Genomic DNA, 24,747 nt, shown 5'->3' on the forward strand with positions numbered 1-24,747 from the left:
ATTGACATTCATTCATCTAAGCCAAAATCCAAGACCTTGCAGTAAAAGAGGCGGCTTATTCTCATTGAGTTCGAATGCATGGATGGACTCCTTCACTAAAAATAATGTACCCAAAGCTACAAGTATCTATCCGCTCAATCCCAACATTATATGTGATCACTTTAACTATGATCAACTATAGGCTTCTCCTACTAGGCTGTAAAAAAACTGTTCTTGGATGTGAATTAAGATGCAGCGACTAATTAGGTTTGAATAGTGAATTACAGTATCAAGAAATAAGCGCTCTATGTTGAATCGCATAGTACCGCTGGGTGATCGGCACGGCTCCTTGGGGGCGAAAATGCATGTCAGCCTTGGCTTGCCTCAGCCTCGTGCCTCAGCCTTCTCTTCGCCACCAAGTTCAAGATTGATAAAAAAGCTCATTATCACGCTCGATTGAACCATGCATTGTCCATCTCTTTATGCCTTGTCAACGCCAAACTTGTGTTTAATAAGCACTACTCAATCTCTAGTCCGAAGCCATACCCATGCAATCCAGGTTCGGACCTGTACGGGCCGCCTGGCATGATCTGAAGCACGATCTCAAATCCACACAATGGTTGCGCGGCTTCGGTTGGACCCTCGGCGTCTTCTGGCTCTTTGGTCTCATCGTCAGCGCAATCATGGTTGGCATGATGTCTGCGTTTACCACGACTGATTCTGCGTGCTTGCCGGACAGCAGTTTTAGCCTGCGGCCGGACACGTTCAGCATGTGGTCTTCCACAGGCTTCTTCCAGATTACCCTTGGGGGCGGGAATCTAAGTTTTGCGCAGGCAAAGCTCGTGGATATCGTATGGGATATTGTACGCTAATCGGCCCTTTAGATGTAGTACCACCATAAATTGTTGTGCTAACAACAACAATAACAGGGTATCGGACGCGGCGGCCAGGTGATTCTGGCATTTATATCCTGGCGCGAATTCGCACGGTATTTGACAATTTGTATGGCGAGTGAGCCAGTCACATATCAGGTCTTCCGTGCCATCTTTATCGAGAACGACGCCTCTGTTCTCTCAACATGCCGCACAATTAAGAGCTTCATAACGCAGCGTCGACTTAGGTCAAAAGTCGCTATGGCATTCATGACCGCGACCATGCTTTTCATCCTCGCATTTCCAACGCTGATGAGCGCTATGAGCGGCTATGATTCTAATGTTTCGTCGAGAGTGCCGGACCTGAGCGATAATCTTGTTCCATTTGGTAATTTCTCGCGGGTACTTTATTTTATCCGAGATGGCTCGAGAATAAACGAATCGGATAACCTGTGGGTCTTGGATAAGACTCTAGGGAAAGGAAGAGATCCTGTAATCGGTAATGGAAGAATCCAGCAGAGTGACCTAGCTTACAGAGTCTCTCTATGTAAGACAACAAACCCCCAGCCCCTATAGGTCTGCTAATTCTCAACAGACGTCCATGTATATGGCCTTGGTGGTGGACGGAATGAGCCATCGGACTTCCCTGGCCCGTCATCCCCTTTCTCTTATTCGGATTCGTATTGGGGCGGGACAAACAGCACACTGAATCCACCAACACTCAATATCACTGCTTACACCCTTGAAGACACCAGATTGAAGTCTTATAACATCTCCGGTGCACAGGGTATGAGTTGGGTCAGAGATGGCAATCTCTTCAACCGCACATATATTGAAAACAAAGGGCAGTGTCAAAACACAGGCGTAAGTGCGCCCCTTCTTTCTGTCTTCCCTCCTTGTTCTATTTTTGATCTTCAACTAAAATCCTATTCCAGACTTATAGGTGGGGCTTCTCCTTCCTCCAGCTGTTCCTCTGCATCATTCTCCTCCTCGCGTGGACAATCGGAATCTATATAATGTGGCTGTATACGCACTATACCCTCCTCTTGCACTCGCGCCTCTCAGAAGAAGTCTCCGGCGTGCACCGCGCCGTGCTCGAGCTAGCGGCTGCCATGCAATCCGATCTTGATATCGCAGACCTTGATGTCTCTTTGCTTCGTGAGAAACAGCTTGACGAACGGATCAAGAAGGAGATCAGCGGTGGGAGGGTTAGTTATGCGTATGCAGAAGAGAAGAAGGGGATGTATAGTATTCGCAGGGGAATGAGAGAATGGTGGAGAAAGGATAAGTGGTGGTTTGGGGCAATGTTTTGCATGTCGGTGCTTTGCTCGACGTGTTGGATGGCGTGGAATTGGTGGTTTTGGATCTGGCTGTGGTCTATTTGGCTCGGGCTTTTTTGGGCATTTTGTATTGGGACTACAACGGGTAGTCGATTGCTCGTTCTTATTTTTTGGGCCGTATTTGGGGCGTTTGCTGTTGCGATTTCTGCAATGATAATTGCGAGGCAGGACAACGTTTACTACGGATGAAGCCGAGCACATGCTAGAATATTATAGCTTTCATTTCTATGTCATGACCATGCGCTCAACCTTTCCTATAATATGTTTTTCCTGCATGGCTGTGCCGTTTTCTCGGCCTCTAACAAGATCAATAGTTCCCGCCCATGGTATGAGTATCTTTTCACAACATCGCAGGCGTTTGTGGCCCCACTATCTCAGGACATGAATTTCTCATGAAGGAGTTCCTCCGCCGCCACAATAGTATCATCGGCTCTCCAAGCATCATAGGGGAATTCTTAGGCCAAAAGAAATGCGTGATATCAAGGTTATGTCACAACACGACATCGATGCTAGGAAACAGTGTATTGCAGCCTGTCCAAGAGAAAGTACTTGCTGCAAGGGTGAGAATGCTACCAGGCTGGCACGCTAACCCATACAATCATTCCTGTGTTGTCAAGTCGGTTCGGTGCTTTAAAAGCGACCTTACATGGCGATAGCTTGTCTAGGATGCATAGCGTGGCTTAGTGTATTAGCCTCTCCATAAGTGTGGGAGTTAATGCACATAGTTCGTCGAAACTACTCCACATTCGGCCACAATAGCGACATCTCAACCAACCGGCGTCTCTCCCAAAGAGCAGTATACAGTAGGCTGAATCTTTGCGCTCCTTAGTTTACAAGTTCCTTTCAATTACTTTCAAAATTCTTAGAGACATCAATCAGAGCAATCATGGACCTAATCAACATCGAATTAATCAAGAGAACGATGTTGCAAATGACATCCCTTAGCCAAACGGATCAAAGGTGCTCGGATCGTAGTCCCTCCCCTCTTCGCGCATCTCCACCTCGACTTTACTCTTCCATATCCCATCCGAAGCTCTCTTCTCCCATTTCCGGAACACGGTACAGTACCATATCTTTGTGCTACCACCTGGCGAAACGAAGGTCACTTCGATTTGCTCAAGTGCGCTGTTATGACCAAAGTCGTGCCACAAGCGCAGCATCAGGTCACGGGCAGCCTTTTGCTTGATCTGAGGCGAGCCCCAAGCATCTGGGTCTGGGTATGAGATTAGCTGGTACGAGTTGTATTCCAGATACACTTTGAGGTAAAGCTGCCTGAGATGGCGAAGCGAAGTCAGTGCCGAGTGAATAGATCGACGAGCCGCGGAGCCCAGCGCTATCCCTGGTGAGATACCATGCTTCTGTTGGCTAAAGCTAGAGAAGAGCTTCTTCAGACGTGCGATGGCCCATCTCTTCTGCGTAGCCTTCTCGTCCGGCCACACGCTCAAGCTCTCATTTCCTTGCTTTTTCTCGACCTTCATTGGTAAGCGCAGTATCTTTATCGTTTGAGCTGTCTCAGCTAAAGCGTAAAAATGCTCGGGTTCCCATGCTACACTCTTTGCATACTCTGCTTGCAAACTCCACAGACTTCGTCCATGCTTTGCTAAAAGTGTAGGTCGCACCTTTTGCATAGCCTCGTCATCCAAGCTATGCATCTTCACATTTCTCAGCGCATCGATTGAATCTATAAAACGCTCAAGAACTTTTGTGTTATTGCTTGAGTTCCAAAGGCCGCTGGCAGCCCCATAGTCGTTCCAGAAGCCGAATTTGAGTGTCTTTAGCTGTGCAACACGTCCTGTCAATGCTTGAAGAAGAGCTGTTGGGGTGCCAGAACCAAAATCCAGGGTATTTAGATGACCCCAATCCATGCAACGTGACCAAATCTCACAGTGCTCTACCGTTGGAAAGTAATTTTGAAGCATTGGGTCTAAGGTCAACTCCTCGAGCGCCGGAAATGTATCATCGCCTCGAAACGGAAGGTTGAGTGGACTTTCTTGGTAGTCATCGTTCTGTGCCCCGGAGGCGACACTGACTCGCAAACATAGTTTCTTCAGGTTACGGGCTTGGAGTAGGCACCGTTTCAACTCGCACATTTCTGAAAAACAAACGGCCTGTGGTTGGATTGCAAGAGCAGTAAATTCAAGGTGCTCCAGATGTGTGGATGAAAGAATAGCTTTATCCATTGAATAACCTTCACGATCATTGTTGATGTATGTAAGTCGCAGGTTTGGGCGATCTGACAAGGCGGATTGCAACGAAAGAGGGAAAGGATATGGAGTTTCCCATCTATTGTGTGTCAGCCTCTATAACCCCAATACGATTCTGCAGAATTTACATTATTTTCTTTAACTGCACCAAATGACTCCAGCAGTTTACTAGTAGTCTTACGAGCTCTTCGTAAATCGTAGGATTATGCCGGGGAGGTTTGACTCGAACGCATTGCACCTTTTCGCCAACCGCCTCATTCGGCATTCTAATTCTTTGCAAAAATGCTCTTTCAAAATCGTGCGCGCCTCTAAGGGTAATCTTACGGAAAAGGAACTCCTCGGAAACACTTCTGCTCGCGCGACATACTGCTCGAAGAGCATAAAAAGCCGCATGATCGTCATAAAAGAGTTGCGCAAAGATTTTGGAAAGGATGCTCTGCGTTAGGGCAATAGATCGAGCAGGCATTGACGGCAACTTGCGCGTGTCTCGCGCGGGTGAAGGGAAACGTAATTGGGGCTGAAAGCAGCCTGTCTTTACTCGGGACGGGAGACTTTATATATTTACAAAAGCAACCGAGGCGGATATTACCCCGGTTCTACATGCCACATATTCGGATAAAATAAATTACAACACCCAGTGTCAAACAACTGTGCCGCCTGAAGCCAAGGTTTGCTGTCACATCTAAGTTGACCCATCGCTGCAGTATCGAGGAATGACAGCATACTGGTGATTCGCGTTAGTGAGCATTAATGGAGCGATGCATCTGACTTACTTCGTCGTTCCAGAGAGTATAATGTTTGCTCCACCTGGTTTTGAAAACCGTCGGCGCTTCGATGTTTCCAAAAAGCTCCGCACCGGCATCCATACCGTAGCAGTATATAAAGGGTTGATTGCTACCAACCTTCGTGTCTGCGTACAGCTGCGCATACGAATCAATGCCCAGATCAAGCTGCAAATACGTTAGACGCTTCCACTATCGCCACACACACCTACTTCTACTTACTGCAGCATTAGATATTGCAGAGCTATCGAACACTATGCCAAATGTAACTTTTGGGATACTGATATGCGTCAACACAGTTAGTTAATGACAGAAAACGACTTCTTACATATGTGCAGTGACCTTGCCCGAGGCGTCCAAATCCCAGGTAAACTTGTCATGGACGCCAGATCCAGAGACATCTTTCTTTGGAGTCTCCTCGTCAGGCTTGTCGTCTTCACCATCGGCGATGGGATATCGCATCGAGTAGTCCCAACCTGGAAACTTCATTTCGTACGTTGCATTTCTAAAACAATTAGCCGAATTCTTTTTGATAAAGAAGTAAGATCATCTACATCTTCAATTGCGCTTCTCCGGCGAGTGAGCCAATGATTCGGAAATCAGGGCCAATGGTGACGAAGCCGGGAACGCGGAAGGTCGCTCCAAAGTTGTGGGCTCCAAAAAGCTCAACATTACCAGTATGGAAAGAAACCTTGCCAAAGGCTTCGAATTTGAGTTGAGCTGTCACCTGGCCTTCTGTGCGGAACCATGCGGAAGACTCTTCGAAACTTTCAAGGTTTCCAAGCTTGCCCTGGTACTTTATGAGATGGAATTGCTACAGATTTTGCAATGCGATTACTCACAATCACTGTGACTCCAGCTGCCGTTTGAACATCAAGATCCATCTCAACCCAGCTCTTGAAGTACAGGTCGTCAGCCCACTCTGCACAGTCTTTCAGGGTCTCTTCGAAGATTTTGATGTTAAATTGTTCCTGAAAGGTTAGCTCCAGATCAAGTTTCCATGGAATCATAAACTTACCTTCACCCGGTGTCTGACACCTTGATACTTAATGTCAACATCTCTTTGCTTGTCCCACCATTCTTTTACATTGCCTGACCACCATCTCTTGTGCAGCTCGGTGTAATGCAGCTCACGCTTCTCCTTGCGCCAAGTATGTTCTAGCCAAGCCTTCTTGTTGCCACCAAATATTGTTTCTATTTCTAGATCCCGTTTGCGCTTTTGATTTCCAGGAGGTGCTTCAATAATACTGTCCCAGTAGCCAGGATTATCACTGTAGTCAATTCTTACCAGAACGTTGGACTGGCCAGCACGCTTTTCGAACGTAGTGAAGTCGTAGTCAAAAGTAAAGTCATATACGAGGGCATCAGCAAGGCCTCGCTTCTCCAGCTTATGTCGAATGTGAGTATGGGTGGTCGACAACTCCATTTTCCTCGCAACAGCATATTTGCCAGGACCGCAGTCGCTGGGCATCTCAACAACAGTATGCTCCAAGCCGCCTTTAAAAATGATGTCGCAATTACTGTTTGCGGATGAGTCTGTACATACCGCCTTCACGGTTTGGCGATTTTCGCTAATAGTGTTGTCACAGTCGAACAGTTCCCAATGTGAGCCATCGCGTTTGTTTACTGTCGTGATTTCTTCTTCGGGGCCCGACATAATGTAGAAGCCAAAGGCATGATCATCGGGGTCGTTGCTATTTCCGGGTGTGATTTGACCACCCATTGTCTGGTCAATTTTGATGTAAAGCTTCTCGGTATTTGAGTCGGGTCCAGGTGTAGGAAACAGATTTCTGTGGTTTGTTAAAAAGGTACACTTACGATGGGTTTCAGATATTGAGAGACTTACTTTAACGGCACGGGCAAATTTATCGTTTCCTAGCAGAGTCAACAAACCAGCAAATAGCGCGAAAAGCAGGAGAGATTACCTTGCCCATCCCTTTGGTGTTGCAACAAAAAGCAAGGTCCGCATTATACCACGACCAGATACCCTGCTGCTGGGGTATCGTATATTTGCACTCGTGTGTACTGTCTCCTTTGCCATCCCCATTCGGCCCGCCGTATTGATCTTGGTCAATTTTGCTAGTGGTTGAGCTGCAAAATTCCGAGTTTGAACAAATCGGGAAGTCACCGCCCTCATTCCAGTAGCACGAAGATGTGTCGATGCCTTTATCGCAGCAAAAAGAGACGCCTTTATTACCCTGGCACGTTCCACGTTTGGTTGTGACGAAGTTACGATCTGCAAAGTCCCTTAGTTTGATCCCCAAGATAGATCTGCCATCAGACTCACCTCCACAGACGCCTTTGAGGGTATTTGAGTTTGCCGGTCTCCCGTTCTTCAAATCGAGACACTCGCTCGTCCAGCCACACACATCATTGATACCACCAGTCGAACTTTCACAGCAGTACTGTGCAAAACCGAACCAGCAAGACAGGTGCTCATCGTCGATATATGGTTCTGTACTCGATACAACAGGTATCTCACCATCACGGCAAGTACCTGAGCACCAAAATCCCTCGACACCTTGTTGTCCGCCAGACCATCTGCATTTCTTCGGATCAGGAGTCGACTTCAGCGGGCAGCACAAAGTTTGCCTCTGAGCTTTACCATCGCGCATGCCGCAATATTGCTGAGCACCAGCTGACTGATAGCCGGCACCACACGACGTGGTACCACAGGAAGACCATTTGCATTCCGTGCCTGTCGCAGACGCAAAATTGCCTTGGTCAATAGCGCTCGGATTATATCCATTCTGATCGGCAAATATGTCTAGTTTTCCACCCAGAAGGGCTTTTAATGCCGTATGATCTGTGTCATCTAGATCTATAGACCAGACGAATAGGCCAAGCAGCCTAGTACTAAATCAGTGATAAACAGCTTCAAATTGACGGGCTTACTCACCCTTGCTCTTTTGCGAAATCGACTTTGTCTTGGAGTGTTTCTTCGTCGTCATAAGACACCCACTGGTTGTTCGAGCCCCACGCCAAATACTTCACGCCAGCTTCCTTGTCGTGAATCTTTTCAAGGTTGAATCGCTTTATGTATGACTCAATCTCAGCGAAGGAAAGTATACCACCTTCACCAGTGCATTGCCCAGCCACACCGGGTGCCGAATGCGGGCAGCCAGGCTTATTGCAGTTCGCATCCTCAAGCGTGTACGACCGACCATAAAATCCTATACCCAGATTGATCCGATCTGCAGGAACGCCCATCCGCCAAAACAAATCAAGAGATTCTTTGATTTCTGTTTTGTTGGTATGTGCATAGACGTATGGCCCAATGTAAGTGCCGGGCGCATCCCAGCTGCCATGTCTGGTTTGGCTGTTAGGCCGATGCTCCTCGCAAAGTGAGACATTGTACTCACAGATCATAAGACATCAGATTGATCCAGGAAACATATTTCCAAAGCAGATCAATCTTAAACCATCGCAAATACCAATAGGAAGATGGTGCGGTGAACGAGATGCCAAAATCTGATCCTGCCTCCGCGAATACCGTGTTAAGTGTTTCAAGAAGTAAAACAAAATTGTCTGGATCATCCGGCTTACCACCACGATCTGAGAGTCATATCGGTTAAGCTGAATTGATGAGACAATCACATGTAACATACCTGGTGCACCCGGGTACTCCCAATCCTTTTGAAATGTTAGAAAATTCATCTTGTAAACATCGCCAAGGCTAACTTACCAAATCGACACCGTCAAAGCCCCATGTCTTCATGAATTTATGTAAGTTTGCAGCAAATTTGTACCTATTTGCGTTCGTCCGCGAGAGATCTCCCCAGACAGCCTGTGTGTCCGTGTCATTGTCACTATAGGTCCAACCACCCAACGATATCCAGATTTTAAGGCCTGGCGCCTTTTGCTTCAGATTTGTAATTTGTGAAAAGACTTTGTCCGATGTTCGGGGCATAGGTACAATCTCGAATGTTCCAGGTTCAATATATGCGAAGGCAAGGTTGAGATGCGTCAATGAGCCAACCGGGACATCATCAATCGTTCGTTTAGAGCAACTTCTTGTCGTCAGACTCCAACCTGCCCAGTACCTGATAGAAATTAGCCACGGGCATCCTGTTTCACATGAGTACGTACCCAATGACCAGCTTGCGTATGTCTCCGCGATTCGGCTCACTAGAGCCAGGTTGCTGGCCTGAACAAGAACAAAGTTAGTGATCGTCGCATACACGTAGATATATGGGCCTCACAATTGCTCTGACATGTACTATCACAGTAGTCTGCTTTTACCCCACAGTATCCTGATCCACTGCAGCAGACTTTCAGTGGGCATGTTGTTCCAGGCACCGCTGCACCGCTGCCACACTCCGATTTATGGTCGCAGTTAGAAATGCAGACATCCTTTCCGCAGAAGTCACTTCCAGACCCACACTGCGAGTGTCAAACACTGATCTGGACAACATAAATATAAAACCATGGAAGCTTACCCATCCACTATAGGTGATCAGCGACGGAGGATCGAATGTGGACAAGGAACGTACGTCTTTCCATTACAACATTCACCTCCAGTGCAGGGCTCATTTTCTGTACACCTTCCCTTCTCTGCCCTTCGCCAAATCTCTGTCACGGTGTTCGGTGTGATTGGAGGTGGCAGTACTTGCGCCTTCCCAATGCGAGCAGGGCTGGGCAATGTTCTCCCTCCATCAAGGCGTGTTGCTTGGACCGCGCATTCTCCTAACGAGACAGTGCAAAACAATATGGACCAAAAAAGCAGTCTCAAAGACGCATTCATGGCTCGTGGACTCGAAGTCAATCTTCTTGACTCTGACTGACGGGAAATGAACAGAATGAAAACAACTAGTAAATGGAAACCATTAGAATAATACAGGAACGATGATCAGTCGCGCACGAAGCATGCTTCATCGCCAGCCACCTTTCGCATCTAAACGCAACCCTAACATAAGAATCTTAGAGTAGTCCAATGGCTGAATGTATCCATACCCCGGTCGCAAGACTGGCCTGAACACTAGTAGAGAGGGTTGGCGAAACTTCAACGCACTGGCGTTCTTTTCCGGATAAATCTATGGACCTGAACGTGCCACATCGGCTATAACAAGGCGCACCGTATTGCTCTGATATTAGTAGGAGCCAACAACCAAAATAGTGCTTCCAAGGTTCTATCGGCTAGATCCTCCTCATACAATTGCGCACTCTGAATATATTGCACAAGTGTGGAAATAGAAAACGCCATGCACTTGCTGTTGATCCTGCGAGAGTTTACCCTAGCGTAGGATTGAGCATATGTTAGTCTAAGCCTCACAGTCAGGGCAAATGCTTGACTGGTTGCCTGAAATCCTGCTGAAGTGATAGATCTGCATGGCAATCTAATGCAGGATTTGCACACCAACTTCGAGTTTTCTAGAATAGGTGTAATATTAGCTAAATATATACAAATCTCTTATAAAAAATCGTTTGCAACTACTTCTAAAGCGTGCATCTAGCGCGCTGTCGCGCAGTAGAGGAAAGTACTCGTCTCCCTACAGCTATCTTACAAACCTCAAGAAAAATTTTCAGCGCACAGACCATCTAGATTAATGCCAACTCAGAGAGATCAGGTAGAACTCGAAGGTAGCGATCTAGAAGCTCGAGTCCAGCAGGACATAGAGCGAAGCTCTAGTATAGAGCAGAATAAGAAGAAAAGATCAGCCTCTACTACTAGCCTAGAAGAGGCTAGTAGAAGATCAAAGATGAGCGCTACTAGCTACACTCAGGAGATCGACGAGATGGACACAATCGTAGTAGAAGTACAAAGAACCCAAGGGACTCAGGAATCCTCGCGCCCTAGGGATAGCACACCCCCCTCTACAGTAGATGACCTACCTGCCGAGCCTAATAGACCCACACACACCCGCACTAGAAGCAACTTCTCGCCTTTTATTGGCTCAACACTAAGGAATCCTTTCGCTAGCCAAAACAAAACACCTAGGGCTACGACAGTAGAAGAGGCCCTCGAGATAGCTAGAAACCTAGTAGTCCAAGCAGCTAGTCTAGCTGAAAGCAACCCCTCACAGCAGACTAGCCTGCTCGACCTAGTAGAAGTCTTTAGAGACTACACTGAGACAGGCCGAGTTAATAAGAAGAACGCAGCAATTCTAGGAGATCAGATCTCCTCGCTTTCAAACGTCTCTAAGGAGCTAAGAGACAAGGTTCGCCGCCTCGACAAACCTACCCATGCACAACCAAACCAGCAGGGTAATAGACAGACAGCTGCTCCTACGCAGCCTATATCGTACGCCGCAGCTGCAACAGCAAATAAGGAGCAACAGTGGACTACTGTGCAGAAGAAGGCACCTCAAAAGGCTAAGCCTAGCCTAAAGGAGAGGCAGCTAGTCCTAGTCAACCAAGGAGGCCCTGCTGCCTTTGACGCCCTCAGGCTAAGAAATGCCTTCAACCAAGCCTTCACCTTAAAAGGAGGGGTGCAATCGCCTGTAGTCGCCTCAGTCACGCTATCCTCAAAAGGGAATAAGGTAGTCACTACTACACCTGCCTTTACAGCCAACTACCTGCTAGAAAACCAGAGTATCTGGAAGGATCTAGTAGCCTTCAAGGTAGCTCAGCCCATTACCTCGTGGTTCAAAGTAGTCGTCCATAGACTACCTACTAACCACGGCCTAGAGGTAATCAAGGAGGAGATTGAGACCTTTAACAAAGGCCTCAAAGTAGTAGGCACCCCTTTCTGGCTCACTCCTGAGGCTAAGAGAGGACAGCAGAGCTATGGCTCCGCCTGCGTCGCCTTCGCAACTGAAGAGGAGGCTCTAAAGGCTATTAGAGGAAAGCTCTATATTCTCGGAGAGAGCCTGAGAGCAGAGAAGCTACGAGTTATTAACAACTTAAAGCAGTGCTCTAAATGCCAAGGTTTTGGCCACCTTGAGACTAGATGTAGTAGAGTAGCCTGTCAGATTTGCAGTGAGGCTCACCACACTAGCCTACATAAATGCAACTCCTGCCCTATAAAAGGCAAAGCCTGCGTACACACTATCTTTAAGTGCGTTAACTGCAGTAAGCCTCACGCGGCAAATAGCTCTAGCTGCGATATTCTTATAGCTAGGACTACTAGGACAGGCCCTACTAACTAGGATGTTAAAGATCCTACAAATAAATGTTAATAGAAGTAGTTCTGCTACTGAGAGCGCGCTAGACCTAGCTATTAAAGTAGACGCCAAAATCGTCGCAGTACAGGAGCCCTGGCTACTCAAGAGATCCTCCTACTCAAGCACTAGATCTATCGCTCACCAGAACTTTACTCAGATACTACCTACCCTAGAGGACTCCTCCTTAAGGCCTAGAGTACTCTTCTATATTAGGAAAGATCTAGAAGTAGAGGTTATTCCTTTTATTAGCAACGATAACGACTTTCTAGCTATTAAAGTACTAGCCTCTACTTCTAACTTCTATATATATAACATTTATAACGAGAAAAGCCTTCTAGAAGGCCAAAATAAGACGACAATCCAGAGGCGCCTCCTACAGGAGACTCTACAACCTCAGTCAATCATCCTAGGAGACTTCAACACCCACCATCCTAGGTGGAGCCTAGAGGAGCGCAGCCCTAGTACACTAGCGGAGGAGCTAGTAGATTGGATAGACGCGCAAAATCTCACTCTACTAAATACTCTAGGGGTAGGCACCTTCTTTAGGTCTCATATGCGGAAAGAGAGCGTACTAGATCTTACTTTTGCAACCAATAATATAGCTGCTAGTATCCAGGACTGGCAGACTATACCTAAAGTAGGATCTGATCACCACGCAATACTATTTAGTACCTATACTACTAGCCAGCTACCTAGTCAGCTGCCTAGCCAGCTGCCTAGCCAGCCAAAACAGTATAATACTAAACGAACGGACTGGACGATTTTCAAGGAGACGCTAGGACAGGAGATCAAAGCCCTAGATCTAGAAAAGCGACTGTCGACACTACCTCCTTATTCAAACTACACCTCAAGAAAGCTTATTCTAGGACAAAATATCGCGCTAGAAACTAAGCTAGATAAGCTAGGAGAAGATCTTACGAAGGCTATACAGAGCGCACTAGAAAAGTCAACTCCACTAGTCAACCTAAAGCCAAAGACAAAGCCCTGGTGGACTAGCGAGCTAGATAGCCGTAGGAGAGAACTAAGTAGAGCCTATAGAGCCTACAAGAAGGAGGTAGAAAAGGAAAATAATAGCTCTCTCTACCAGTGGAAAAGAGAGTATCTACGTACGAAAAATGGATACTTAAAAGCTATTCAACGAGCTAAGCAAAGCCACTGGGAGGCCTTCCTTCGAAAAGACTCACCAAAAGAGATCTTTAAAGCACTAGCATACACTAAAGATAACCTTAGTACTCAAATACCTACTATTAAAGGTAGGGAGACGTTTACTGAGAAATGCAAGGCTTTTAGAGAGGATCTCTTTCCTCAGCCTCCTACGACAGCCACCCCCTCCTTCCACACCTACAGGGGAGACAGCAAGTGGACCTGGCCTACTCTAACAAAGGACGAACTCTCCTTTGCCTGCTGCAAGGTGAAGGCTACCTCACCAGGGCCTGATCTGATCAGCCAGGAGGTGATCCAAAAGGCCTACCTAGCGCAGTCAGAAGCCCTATTTAGGATATACTCCACCTTCTTCAATCTAGGCTACCACCCAAGGTGCTGGAGAAAAGCAAAGGGAGTTATCCTAAAGAAGCCAAGCAAGCCTAACTACTCGATCCCTAAGGCCTATAGAGTTATCTCACTCCTAAACTGCCTAGGCAAAGTACTAGAAAGACTAGTAGCTAGAAGACTAGGCGCACTAGCGGAAACAACAGATCTACTCCACCCCTCTCAACTAGGAGGAAGACTGAAGAAATCCGCTATCGACGCTGCGCTACTCTTCTATAACAATATACAGCAGCAGAAAAGAAAGCAGAAGATTACTACTACTATCTTTCTTGATATTAAAGGAGCCTTCGATCATGTCTCAAAAAACAAGCTCCTTGAAGGCATGAGAGATCAAGGCCTCCCCTGCTGCCTACTAGCCTGGACAAAGTCCTTCCTAGAGGACAGAGTACTGCAGCTGTCCTTTGACGGACAGACTGAGGAGCCGCAGGAGATCTCGACAGGTACCCCTCAAGGAAGCCCAGCCTCGCCTATCCTGTTTCTGATCTACTCAAAGCCACTATTTAAGGCGATTCAGACTAATGCGAATATCTACTCCTCCTCTTATATAGACGACCTCCAGATCTCTATATCAACTACGTCAGTAAGAAGGAATATCAAGCTACTAGAAAAGGAGATTCAGAATCTATTCAGACTAGCAGGGGAGTCAGCTATCCAGTTCGATAGCTCAAAGACTGAACTAGTAAACTGGACAAGATCTAGAAAGGATCAAGCTAGAGTACTTACTCTACCTAATCAGGAAATAGTACAGTCTAAGGAGCTAGTTAGATGGCTAGGTATATACTTTGACTGCAGCCTTAAATTCAAGCACCACAGCTACATTAGGAACCAGCAGGCTAGCGCAGCCTTCCACCGCCTTAGCAGGCTAGCTAACTCAAACAAAGGCCTCTCGCCTAGAGCAGTACGACAGCTCTACCTAGCCTGCGTCACCAGCGTAGCTGACTACGGCTGCCAAATCTTCTGGAGAGAGCAGCAGACAACGCTTAACCAAAGGCAGAAGCTGCAGAATCAAGCCTGTAGGAAGATCCTAGGCTCCTTTAGAACCTCGCCTGCTATACCTAGCGAGGTAGAAGCAGCTCTCTACCCTCCTAGGATTAGGCTAAATAACGCCCTACGACAATACGCCTTTAGAGCAAGAAAGCTAGCTCCTAGCCACCCTCTTAATATCGCTATCAATAGCAATCAAGGCAAGCAGCTAGAGCGTATTACTAGATCTATCTCAACAGCTCTATCAGAAGATAGCGAGAAGATTCAGCACTACGCCTCTATGCCCTGGAGCGCTACTACGCCCTATAGGATTAATATATCTAAGAAATCAAAGGAAAGCGAAGCAGAGCACCACAAGGAACTACTAGAAGACGAGCATCTTCTTTCTATCTACTCAGACGCCTCAGCTACAAGCAAAGGCAAAGGAGTAGGAGTAGGAGTAGCCCTCTACAAAGGAGCTAGCCTTATAGCTCAAGAAAAGGCTAATATAGGATACAACCAGCTAGTCTACAACGGAGAACTAGAAGGTATTACCCTAGGCCTAGAAAAGGCTGTTGACCTAGCAGACGACTACCTTGAAGTTAGAATATATGCAGATAACCAGGCTGCAATACTCAGACTAAAGACTGCTTCTGACTACCCAGGGCAAGAGTGGCAACTCAGATGCACTATAGCAGCAGAAAAGCTACAAGAAAAAGGCATATTACCTACCATACAGTGGGTACCAGGACACCAGGGCGTTATAGGAAACGAGAGAGCAGACGCGCTAGCAAAGGAGGCGACAAAGCTAGATCCTAGCTCTAGCAGGACGAGCCTAGCTGTAATAGGCACACGAATAAAGCAGCTAGGCGAGCGAGAGTGGCTTAGCTATCTAGGACAATACGGGAGAAAAGCTATTACTCTAAATCCTACTACTTACGCCGCAAGGTACAAGTGGAAGACTAGAAAGCAGATTGCTACTCCTCCTACTAGTAGAGAAGCCTCTAGCGCCTTCTATCAGCTTAAGTTAGGTCACTGCTATCTACGAGACTTCCTATTCAAGCGAGGAAAAGTAGACTCTAAAGCTTGCCCCTGCAACTATAGAGCTACCCAAGACCCTGCACATATCCTCCTTAGCTGCACGCTATACAAGGAGGCTAGGAAGAAGATGCAAGAAACTACAAAGGATCCCCTATCGCTAGCTTTCTTACTAGATACTACAATAGGCGTACAGGCTACTATTACCTTTATTAAGGAAACTAGGGCTGCAACGCAGGCCTGGTATAAAGGAAACCTCGATAACTAGGACAACACCTACACTAGGTGCCTTCGCCCTACACCCAGCCTACCTCTCCTATCACCCGCAAGACCTCCTACTACCCTCCTCCACACTAGGCTACGAGCCTCACCTCGATTTAGATAGCCCCCTCCCCCACCTACACCAAATTGATAGCACTACGTAGTTACCTGTAGGCCTAGCCTGCACGTCTTATATAGCCTACCAGCTGAGACAGGACGTTAATTAATAATAATAATAATAATAATAATAATGCAGGATTTGGATATGGACTAATATTGCGATTAGGCGTTCAGTCCGCGAGATCTCAACGAAAAGGAATATTGGAAAGAGGCAATCAAGCCAAACTTTAGACGGCCCCGGCCGTCAGGAGGGCTATGCAAGCATTTTCCAGCTGACAATCGCGCACAATCTCACTTCTGAAGAGAGAAATCCTATGGTCTCGAAAGTCTTGTTTACGTCCATCATTTTGCGTTCTTCGAGTCTGTCTCTACCCTCGATTCAGCATTGCGAGGCTCAGGTCTAGTTTCCTAATTGACGCCTTCAGTTCTTATACTATGGCTTTCCTTATACTATGGCTGCTTCTATGCACCTCCGTCTCGTTTGCGCATCAGGAAGAGTTGCTGCAGCTTGGTTCAAGATCGTTGAATCTCCATCCTTTCCACTACAATATGATGGTGAACACTTCAGCCGAGGACCCTGAACTTGATCGCTATCTTTGGAAAGGAATCAAGAACGACGATGCAGTGCCAACAAAAACAGGTGGAAAGGTTATAACATATAGCTTGCAATCGAAACTGGGGAAGCGAGCGGTACGAATGTCTTGGATGGATCAGTCATTCCTCACTACTGACAACTCCCCTTTCTAGCGTCAAACATACGGCCCACTCATCAAGACCCCATGTCTTTTCTGCGGAAAGAAGGCCAGATCAGTCTCCAATGTCAACCTTGGTCAATTCACCCCTGAATCGATGATCCAAAGAATGAAATGGGGAGCTACATTTGGGCAATGCTTATTCTATGGACAACGCTCAAAGGCTTTGAAAGACAACCCAGATTACAGAGGCGCCTCTTTGTCGCGCTGGACTACTGACTGGGGTTGTCTTCAGCCCGCTATCAGGCAGGAATTCTATCGCACTATCTGGGTAAGTTGTCAAAAACTTGGGGGGGACCCTTTCTGATGTGGCTTTTACAGCAATTGTGGCCTAATGAGAAAGGTGACGTGCGTGATAGCTGCGAGACTGGGCAGAATTACTACTGCTTGGACTACTCGAACCCCAGGTGCTGCTGGCTCAACGGCCTCCTCGGTGAAAAGTCGCAATGGAAGGATAACGGTATGAAGTACTTCAAGGCTATGTCGCGAGCCATGGCTATGACATGCACTGGCGAAGTGTTCGTCATGCTGGACAACAAAAAGATGCTCAAGAAACAGTACACTCACGCTCTTGACACTCCCTCTATTTGGCTCTACGATGAACTTCCTGAACTTCAGAAGCGCTACAATCAGGGTGTAGTTACAAAGCTTACAGTGATACGCGTTGGAGATATGAGGCGATTCGACCGAACAGGTTATGCATTCAGGAATGAGCCAGAACCCAGCGATGCTAGTGAAGGTGATGCTGGCGCGCCACCTTCGGACGAGAACACACGCTTTGTTCGATCAGTATCAGAAGACGACAAAGATGAGAAGGAAGTCGCTGCAATGGCAATAAGGATTGCCGAGGCCCTGAAGAAGAAGCAAGCAGAGCTGATACTCACAGGGGGAATGGAGCAGGCTAAATCCGAATGGTATAATTTGCAAAAGCGCGGAGTTTGCCCTAGTGGAGCCGATCAAGAAACTCCAGGTATGGACTGGTTTGGATGAGTACCTCGGCAGCCAATTTCGCATGCTGCGAAATCACTTATCAGAGTCATGCTTTCCCTAACTAACCTGTCGTTACTATAATGATATTGTACTACCTAAACCTTCTTTGGTTTCAATAGTTCAATCAGCAATCATATTTTAAATGTTCACACTTCGAGATGCCCTATGATCGTATCTATATGCTGCAAGCGTGTCTTGGCCAATCGTGGCCAACAATAGATCGCTAGTGTAGACTGACAACGGGGCGACACGTGACATTGATCACAGGGGAGCGATTATTCTACGTGCCAAAAGCCTTAGGTATTGTTACAGGTCATATCTCTTCAAGTCCCGCAATGCAAGTTCTCAACCCCTTATGAAAAGTATACATTCGCATGCCACATGATCAAAGGAAGGCCGCACTTAACAGCATACATAGCATTGCTAGTGAAAATTTAAATATTATAACAAATCAAAAGCAAAAAATTCATCATCTCCACAACGATCATCTCCAACAGAAGATTACCTAGTCAAGTACACAGTTAGGGACGGCCACCCATCAGAGGTGTAGACGAATCACCTGCACACTAAATACCAACACAGACGTAGTATTGTGCCCACAGGCCAGAGCAGTCCGACTTCACAGCCGGGTTCCACTTGTAAAAGTTATCCAAGGCAATTTTGTTGTTGTTGGCAATGTCCCAGCAACCGTCTCCAGCCACGACCTTGTAGAACTTCTTGCAATTTGCGATCATGCCTTGCTGTACTGGAGTAGGTGTATTGGAAGCTGGCTTGGTCGTGGTTGGGATCGTGGAGGTCTTGATCGTTGAAGATGGCGGTACAGTGAACCCAATGGTGCGGATACAGACATTGTAACCAGACCATAGCTTCGAGCAGTCGGTTCCAACTGAGGGATTCCACTGGTAGAACTGGTCAAGAGGAATGCTTGCTGCAGCAGCAATGTCATAGCATCCATCTCCAGCCTTGACAAGATAGAAGCCGTTGCAATTCGGAACCATACTTGGCTGTACGGGCTTGGGTGTTGTAACACCATTGCCAGTGGACGTCGCAACAGTGCTGGTTGGCTTCACCGTCGTAGATGGAGCGGAGGTGATGGTGGGCTTTGCTGTAGGTGCACTGCCGATTAATCCGACGCAAACATAGGTCTTGGCCCAGAGGCTTGTGCACTCATTGCCGACTGCTGGGTTCCAGGCGTAAAAGTCATCCAGAGAGATGGAGTAAGCTGATGCTATATCATAGCAGCCATCACCACTCACAACAAGATGGAACTTGTTGCAGTTGGAAGTCATACCAGATTGGATTGGAGACGGAGTTGCAACGCCATTGGTCGGCGATGGAGCCAACGTCGATGAAGAAGTCGGCTTCGTTGGCGGCGGTACTCCCCAATTTTGCTCGATGCAGTAGGAGTTGCCAATGACAAGCTTACATTGCGTGCCGATCGATGGGTTCTGTCACTGTTGAGAACTTGTCTAAAATTATGTCTACTATGAACATACGTATGTCTTCAATTGAACTTCACTAATCAAGTTTTCCGTCGCGAGAGATGAGCAAGTATCGCTGGATGCTATTATCACCCAGCCACTACAATCCGACACGGTATCTGATGCCGCTGTTGTTGGTGGATCCACAAGATACGCGCTTGCCAAACCCAGGGCGCCAAGAGCGAGGATGGCTTTAAAGCTTGTTGATCTCATAGTGGCAACAATTCGCCTTGAAACAAATGTAATTTGGAATGAACAAGTAGAAACGAGCAAATTCTGTGATTATCGCTGCGAGGTCACCCAACACGTCTTTTAACCGCCCCGAGGAAAGATCGTGAGGAATCTGTTGCCATCCTCAATCACGATCATCATTGCCACCCGTATACAATTTCGCTTGACAGAAGGTCAGAAGATACGTTCTACACCGAGTGAAGTCTAGGTGGTCGGCCTTACATCTAACCAATGCAGAGCACGTCGTGGTCGGCACCATGGATTCAGGCTGTGTTGGTGATTGTCTATGAATGCAGATACCAGCCGCTATTTTCGTCGATGGCTTGTATCATTCCTGCTGACCTCATGCCATGTATATGGTCGGATACCAGTATTCACGACGTAGATGGCAATCATGTGGTACCTGCAAAGGCGCTCTGACCTGGGATCGCGCAGCAGTACGCTACTGCAGCAGGAACGGAATCCCAGCAAATCGGAATCTGCGATATAGGCGGCGGGTATTGAGAAAATGAACAAAATCACTGTATTGTTCAATATATTAGCCATCGCACAGCACCTGCTACTACATTTAGACCCATTTTTCCGTCCATAACAGTTGTCAGGATCTACAAATGAATCCTGCCGGGGTGCCTGCGCCTGAGAGATGCGACCAGGGAAAGGAGTAGAGAGATTATGACCAACTGATGGCTTGAGATACTGTCCAATCAGATTTGATCTCGATATTGAAGTGATGTTGATAGGTAAGGCGTCCTACCTAGGGCTTACGCAGAAATGTCGTCGCTAAACTCATGGTCCTATAACTACTAATTCGTCTAATAGATAACTTCCCGCACATTAACCGCTCCGTCCGCGTACCTGCATATCAGCGGCACAAGTAGGATCAAAATAGGCCCAGTCTAACCAGACCTGCGGCATGATGTCAAAATAGACTACCGTCTAGGTGGTTCCAAGGATGCTTCTCTAATACCACCAAATTAAAGGGTCACACAAACGGGCGTTCAGTTCGTCGCGTGTAGCAGTCCTAAAGTGCGGGAGAATATGTTCGTAGCGTAATCTTAGAGAGCCACAATACAGGACATACGACCCCACCTTTACATATGGAGACAGATCGTTAGCCCTGTCATACAAGGTGTACATGTCGCAAGGCGTGCTTGGAGGATTTTGCGTTGCTGCGGACCTGCGATCGGAAGCTTGTATTTACAGAATCTTTACGAGGCCCTTCGACGATACGCTCTACCGCCCTCTAACACAAGCGTTTGCATTTGCTTAACCTGGCCAAACTTTTTCATTCAAGACAAAGACTTTCAACAAAATGCGACCCTCTCAGTTGGGCAGGAGGCTACTATTACTGCTTCATACCAGTTCTGTTTTCGCTCAGATTCAATTGTACAACTTCACTACTGCATTCACTAACCTTTCTTCAACTTGCGTCGCCGTTCTCAACCAAGCGCAAAATTGTGACTCTTCACTTGGATGGGCGGGTCGGGGGAGACATGAAGCGGACAACATTCTGAAAGCCTTATGTACGGCAGCATGTACGACCTCACTATCGACGTGGTTGAGGAGAGCACTTGGTGCATGCACGACGCGATATGTGGATACTCAAGGCAATGCTGTACTTCCTGCTATTTGGGTAGAGTCTGTGCTAGAGAATTACAATCTGCTATGCCAGACGAACGGGTAAGGCAAGGACAAGCAAAGTTCGAGCAACAGTGAAGGCTGACAACTGCAGTGACAAGTTTTGTAATGCCGTTGTTCGAGATGCAGCTGGTGTCAATCCTGACAATCAATCACAGACCAAGCCAGCAGGTACATAGTTCCAAAAAAGCTTGCCAACTAGAGCTTACCACCAATACAGCTTCAACCATTACATGCGACGACTGCTTCTTGAAGCAGATGCAAACACGCCTGGAGATGCCACTTTTGTCAAATTCTGACATGGCAAAAACATTCACGTCTTTAACTTCAGCTTGCAAGAAGACAGGTTTTGCTGTCACACCAATAGCCTCCTCGACCGCATGGATTACATCGTGAGTACAACCCACACCACCACGATCACGCTAACATCAAGCAGGACAACAACTTCGGGAACCACACCAACACCCACGACATGTACGGGTGCAATGTATACAATTCGAAGTGGAGACACGTGCCAATCGGTTGCCGCTTCCCGCGGCATAAGCGTTGCCAGTCTCCTCACTGCCAACGGCCTCCAGGGTTTTTGCGCAAATTTTCCGACTTCAGGAACACTCTGCATACCCACTAATCAAAGGTGCAAAACATATACTGTGAAGAGCGGCGATACGTGTGCCAAGATTGCTGATGCAAACAAGGTAGCATGGGTTCAGATCGTCTCTTGGAATCCGGTGTTTGGTGAGGATTGTACGAAGGTGAAGAGTTATGTTGGGTATCCAATATGTATATCTACTCCAGGGGGAGACTGGGTCAATCCGAGCCCAGTGCCCATTACTTCTGAGGCGACAACACCGTAAGTAATCCCAAAGAAGTGGCCTTACTTTGTCGAGTACGGCGGAATCGTATCTCTAACAATGTGCAGTCTTTCAAGCATGCCAGGCACTGTTGCCAGTCTTCTTCCTCGTCCTACCAACACGGGCTTCATCAACGGTAGCGATGAATGGCACTACACATACGGAAACGGGACGCGCCTCGACTGTATCACGTACGTCAATGGTTCTGACTTTGGCGCCAGTGCATCATGTGCAGACGTCGCCAAGGATGCCGGCGTGAATGCCACAGACATTGCAGAGTGGAATCAGCTGAATGATCCTTGCATGCTAAATGGAAATCTTACATACTGCGTACAGCGCATGAAACAGAATTTCACATCGAGTATGACTCAATACTGTAACCTTCAGGACACTGCTACATACGGGATGAGTTGTCAGCAGTTCGTAGCATTGTGGGCGATTGATTCGAAGAGATTGAATGATTGGAATCCAGGGGTCGGACCTAATTGTGAGAATTGGATGCCAGGTTAGTTTCCAGCCCGCTGTTATTGCGAAAGCACAAGGGACTAATGTTTTGAGAAAGGACGTACCTACTGCGTGATGGCGCGTCACTTCCGCCAACCCGGAATTCTTGCGGCTTGTAGCAAGTTTGTCACGGCCAATGAAACTGGCCGTACGTATAGGAAATCCCGCTGAAGCATCTGCTCAAGTGCTAATTTTTTCAGGGCTCTCCAATCCTTGCGGTCTCATTGAACAAGCAAATGGCATTGCTCATGGGCGCTTCGTTGCCTGGAACCCCGCGGTGTTCAACAACTGTATGTTCAACAATCATTTTCTAAGATCTGAATCGTCGACTTAACATATTACTAGGCTCTGGTATTGGATATGGCTATGACTATTGCGTGAGTACAATCGGTTTCAAGCCAACGTACACATCATATGTGGCTCCGTGGGGAGCTACTACGGTGCCTACTGCGAATGCGATGGGAATCGCGGCGGATATGCTTGACGAGAGTATGACGTCAAGTAGTGAAACATCCAAAGTTATTTCATTTAGCATGAGTGTTGCGACAGTGTCGAGCGAGGCTGCGTCTACTACAACCGTCCAGCCGCCCTTTCATCAGCATAAGACGGTGCATGGCCATTTGTGAATACTGTCCGAGACATCCTGTAGTCATCTTTCTAGATATCTTGAGCCAGTTAGTGTTACTATCGTACTATGCTTCTCTATGTATTGATAGATGTAAATAAAAATCTAAGTTGCAACTAAGAATAATACTAGTGCCTTGTATGTTGTACAATGAAATCAGGCCTTGTTCGTTACATCTATACCAAACGATAGAACAAAGGCAATGAACTCATAGTATCGCGTTTAACGCCCTGTGGTTTTCTTTCCCTACTTTTTCAATATAATCTCTTTTCCAATCTCGTGTTGCCAAAACTTAGAATAGAGCTTGTAGCAACTTCTAGGCACCTAAAACAGAACGATTTATAAATGTAATATTGAACAACACATCCGAATACTGATTAATATTTACTATGTTGCACTCTAATTGAGAAACGACACAAATTATCATGAAACCTCAGTGCTGCGAACATATCCTCAGTCTCCTCCATAAAGCCTGGAAAGATAGATGGTACACCCAAGCATGGATCAGTCAGGAGGCTATATGTGTTATGAGGATTAAAGCTAGTACTTGCATTCTTATGCAATCCTGGGCTAGGATTTTCATCTAAATTCTGGTACGGATACAAATGTGAGAAGGAAGATCGTCCTTACCACTCACTCGATGACCATGCGCGTGGACTTGATTCAAAGCTTCTATGCACTTCTGTGAGCGAATACTGGCAAACACTCGACCTTGTGCAAGAAGTTCCATTACGTGAATTCTCTGCGGTGGGTCCAATGCTGGTGCGACCTGATTACACGCCAGCGGATCTATGGCTAGGCGCTCGATCGGTGCTCTAGGCAGCGAGATCTCTTCACCCGAGAACTGTGAAGATAAGTACACTTCAAGAAACCATGATGACTTATAGCGACGGCTAGTATGGCAAACGACCCACAATCAATGCTGCGGGGACTTAATCTATCAAAGCATTGCTAACTACATACTTTGAGTCCTAGACTCGCTATAATAGCGAGCGTGTGGGACTACGATTTTCGGCTCGGCACGAAAGCTGTTGGCGACTTATCTCTGCTTGCACCACCGGATCAAATATACCCAGATGACGCTTACGCTGAATATTATGCGTCAAGTTCACTCTTATTTTAGAGCTTTTCCCTGGAAGCTCCTTGTATCGAACACTGGCAAGTACGTGACTTCGTTATCGCCAGGCTTCAGACGGTCCGGCCTGGTAATGGTACCCCCGGATGGGGTGCTTCCGAATGTATAATTATGGTCTTTCGACCACGAAATCGACTTCACGCTTGTTTAATCGACATGGGCTGATGCATGGGAGTCGCTGAGATGTTGGAGATTGGTCGTAGATGGTCCAAAAGGTGAGACCTTAGAACATTACCATGCTCGAAATGCATTGGCCTTGGGTTTCCAAGTAAGCTTTTGATCGGCAGCACAATGACTTGCTTGGGAAATGCACCCGCTTTGCTTGATTAG

At 47.0% G+C, this 24,747-nt stretch overlaps 5 protein-coding genes across 5 annotated transcripts; 3 read left to right on the forward strand and 2 right to left on the reverse strand.

The window, feature by feature from the left end:
- Window positions 1-454: 454 nt before the first annotated feature.
- PSV08DRAFT_4826 (uncharacterized protein) lies at window positions 455-2,398 on the forward strand. The gene is made up of 4 exons (XM_014218119.2): window positions 455-842; window positions 909-1,398; window positions 1,447-1,715; window positions 1,787-2,398. The coding sequence occupies exons 1-4, from the start codon at window positions 528-530 to the stop codon at window positions 2,378-2,380; spliced, it is 1,668 nt and encodes a 555-aa protein (XP_014073594.1). The 5' UTR covers window positions 455-527; the 3' UTR covers window positions 2,381-2,398.
- Window positions 2,399-3,132: 734 nt separating this feature from the next.
- PSV08DRAFT_367764 (uncharacterized protein) lies at window positions 3,133-9,833 on the reverse strand (the record flags this gene model as incomplete). Its single annotated transcript, XM_014218084.2, has 18 exons — window positions 3,133-4,474; window positions 5,088-5,119; window positions 5,169-5,345; window positions 5,400-5,457; window positions 5,506-5,682; window positions 5,732-5,967; window positions 6,020-6,148; window positions 6,196-6,967; window positions 7,024-7,052; window positions 7,103-7,413; window positions 7,465-8,027; window positions 8,077-8,487; window positions 8,540-8,732; window positions 8,786-8,810; window positions 8,863-9,220; window positions 9,617-9,623; window positions 9,671-9,747; window positions 9,787-9,833. 18 exons carry the CDS (start codon window positions 9,831-9,833, stop codon window positions 3,133-3,135), a joined length of 4,944 nt encoding a protein of 1,647 aa, XP_014073559.2.
- Window positions 9,834-16,645: 6,812 nt separating this feature from the next.
- On the forward strand, window positions 16,646-17,952 carry PSV08DRAFT_169331 (uncharacterized protein; the record flags this gene model as incomplete). Its single annotated transcript, XM_014218064.1, has 3 exons — window positions 16,646-16,900; window positions 16,958-17,233; window positions 17,284-17,952. The coding sequence occupies 3 exons, from the start codon at window positions 16,646-16,648 to the stop codon at window positions 17,950-17,952; spliced, it is 1,200 nt and encodes a 399-aa protein (XP_014073539.1).
- A 566-nt stretch (window positions 17,953-18,518) lies between these two features.
- On the reverse strand, window positions 18,519-19,646 carry PSV08DRAFT_169861 (uncharacterized protein; the record flags this gene model as incomplete). The annotated part of the gene is made up of 2 exons (XM_014218063.1): window positions 18,519-19,400; window positions 19,449-19,646. The coding sequence occupies 2 exons, from the start codon at window positions 19,644-19,646 to the stop codon at window positions 18,519-18,521; spliced, it is 1,080 nt and encodes a 359-aa protein (XP_014073538.1).
- A 1,330-nt stretch (window positions 19,647-20,976) lies between these two features.
- PSV08DRAFT_169619 (uncharacterized protein) lies at window positions 20,977-23,283 on the forward strand (the record flags this gene model as incomplete). The annotated part of the gene is made up of 8 exons (XM_014218083.2): window positions 20,977-21,344; window positions 21,397-21,473; window positions 21,523-21,694; window positions 21,739-22,152; window positions 22,222-22,658; window positions 22,716-22,805; window positions 22,858-22,947; window positions 23,003-23,283. The coding sequence occupies 8 exons, from the start codon at window positions 20,977-20,979 to the stop codon at window positions 23,281-23,283; spliced, it is 1,929 nt and encodes a 642-aa protein (XP_014073558.2).
- Window positions 23,284-24,747: the final 1,464 nt, after the last annotated feature.

Source organism: Bipolaris maydis (assembly GCF_028858645.1).
Source record: "Bipolaris maydis strain C4 unplaced genomic scaffold PSV08scaffold_1, whole genome shotgun sequence".
Classification (NCBI taxonomy): domain Eukaryota; kingdom Fungi; phylum Ascomycota; class Dothideomycetes; order Pleosporales; family Pleosporaceae; genus Bipolaris; species Bipolaris maydis.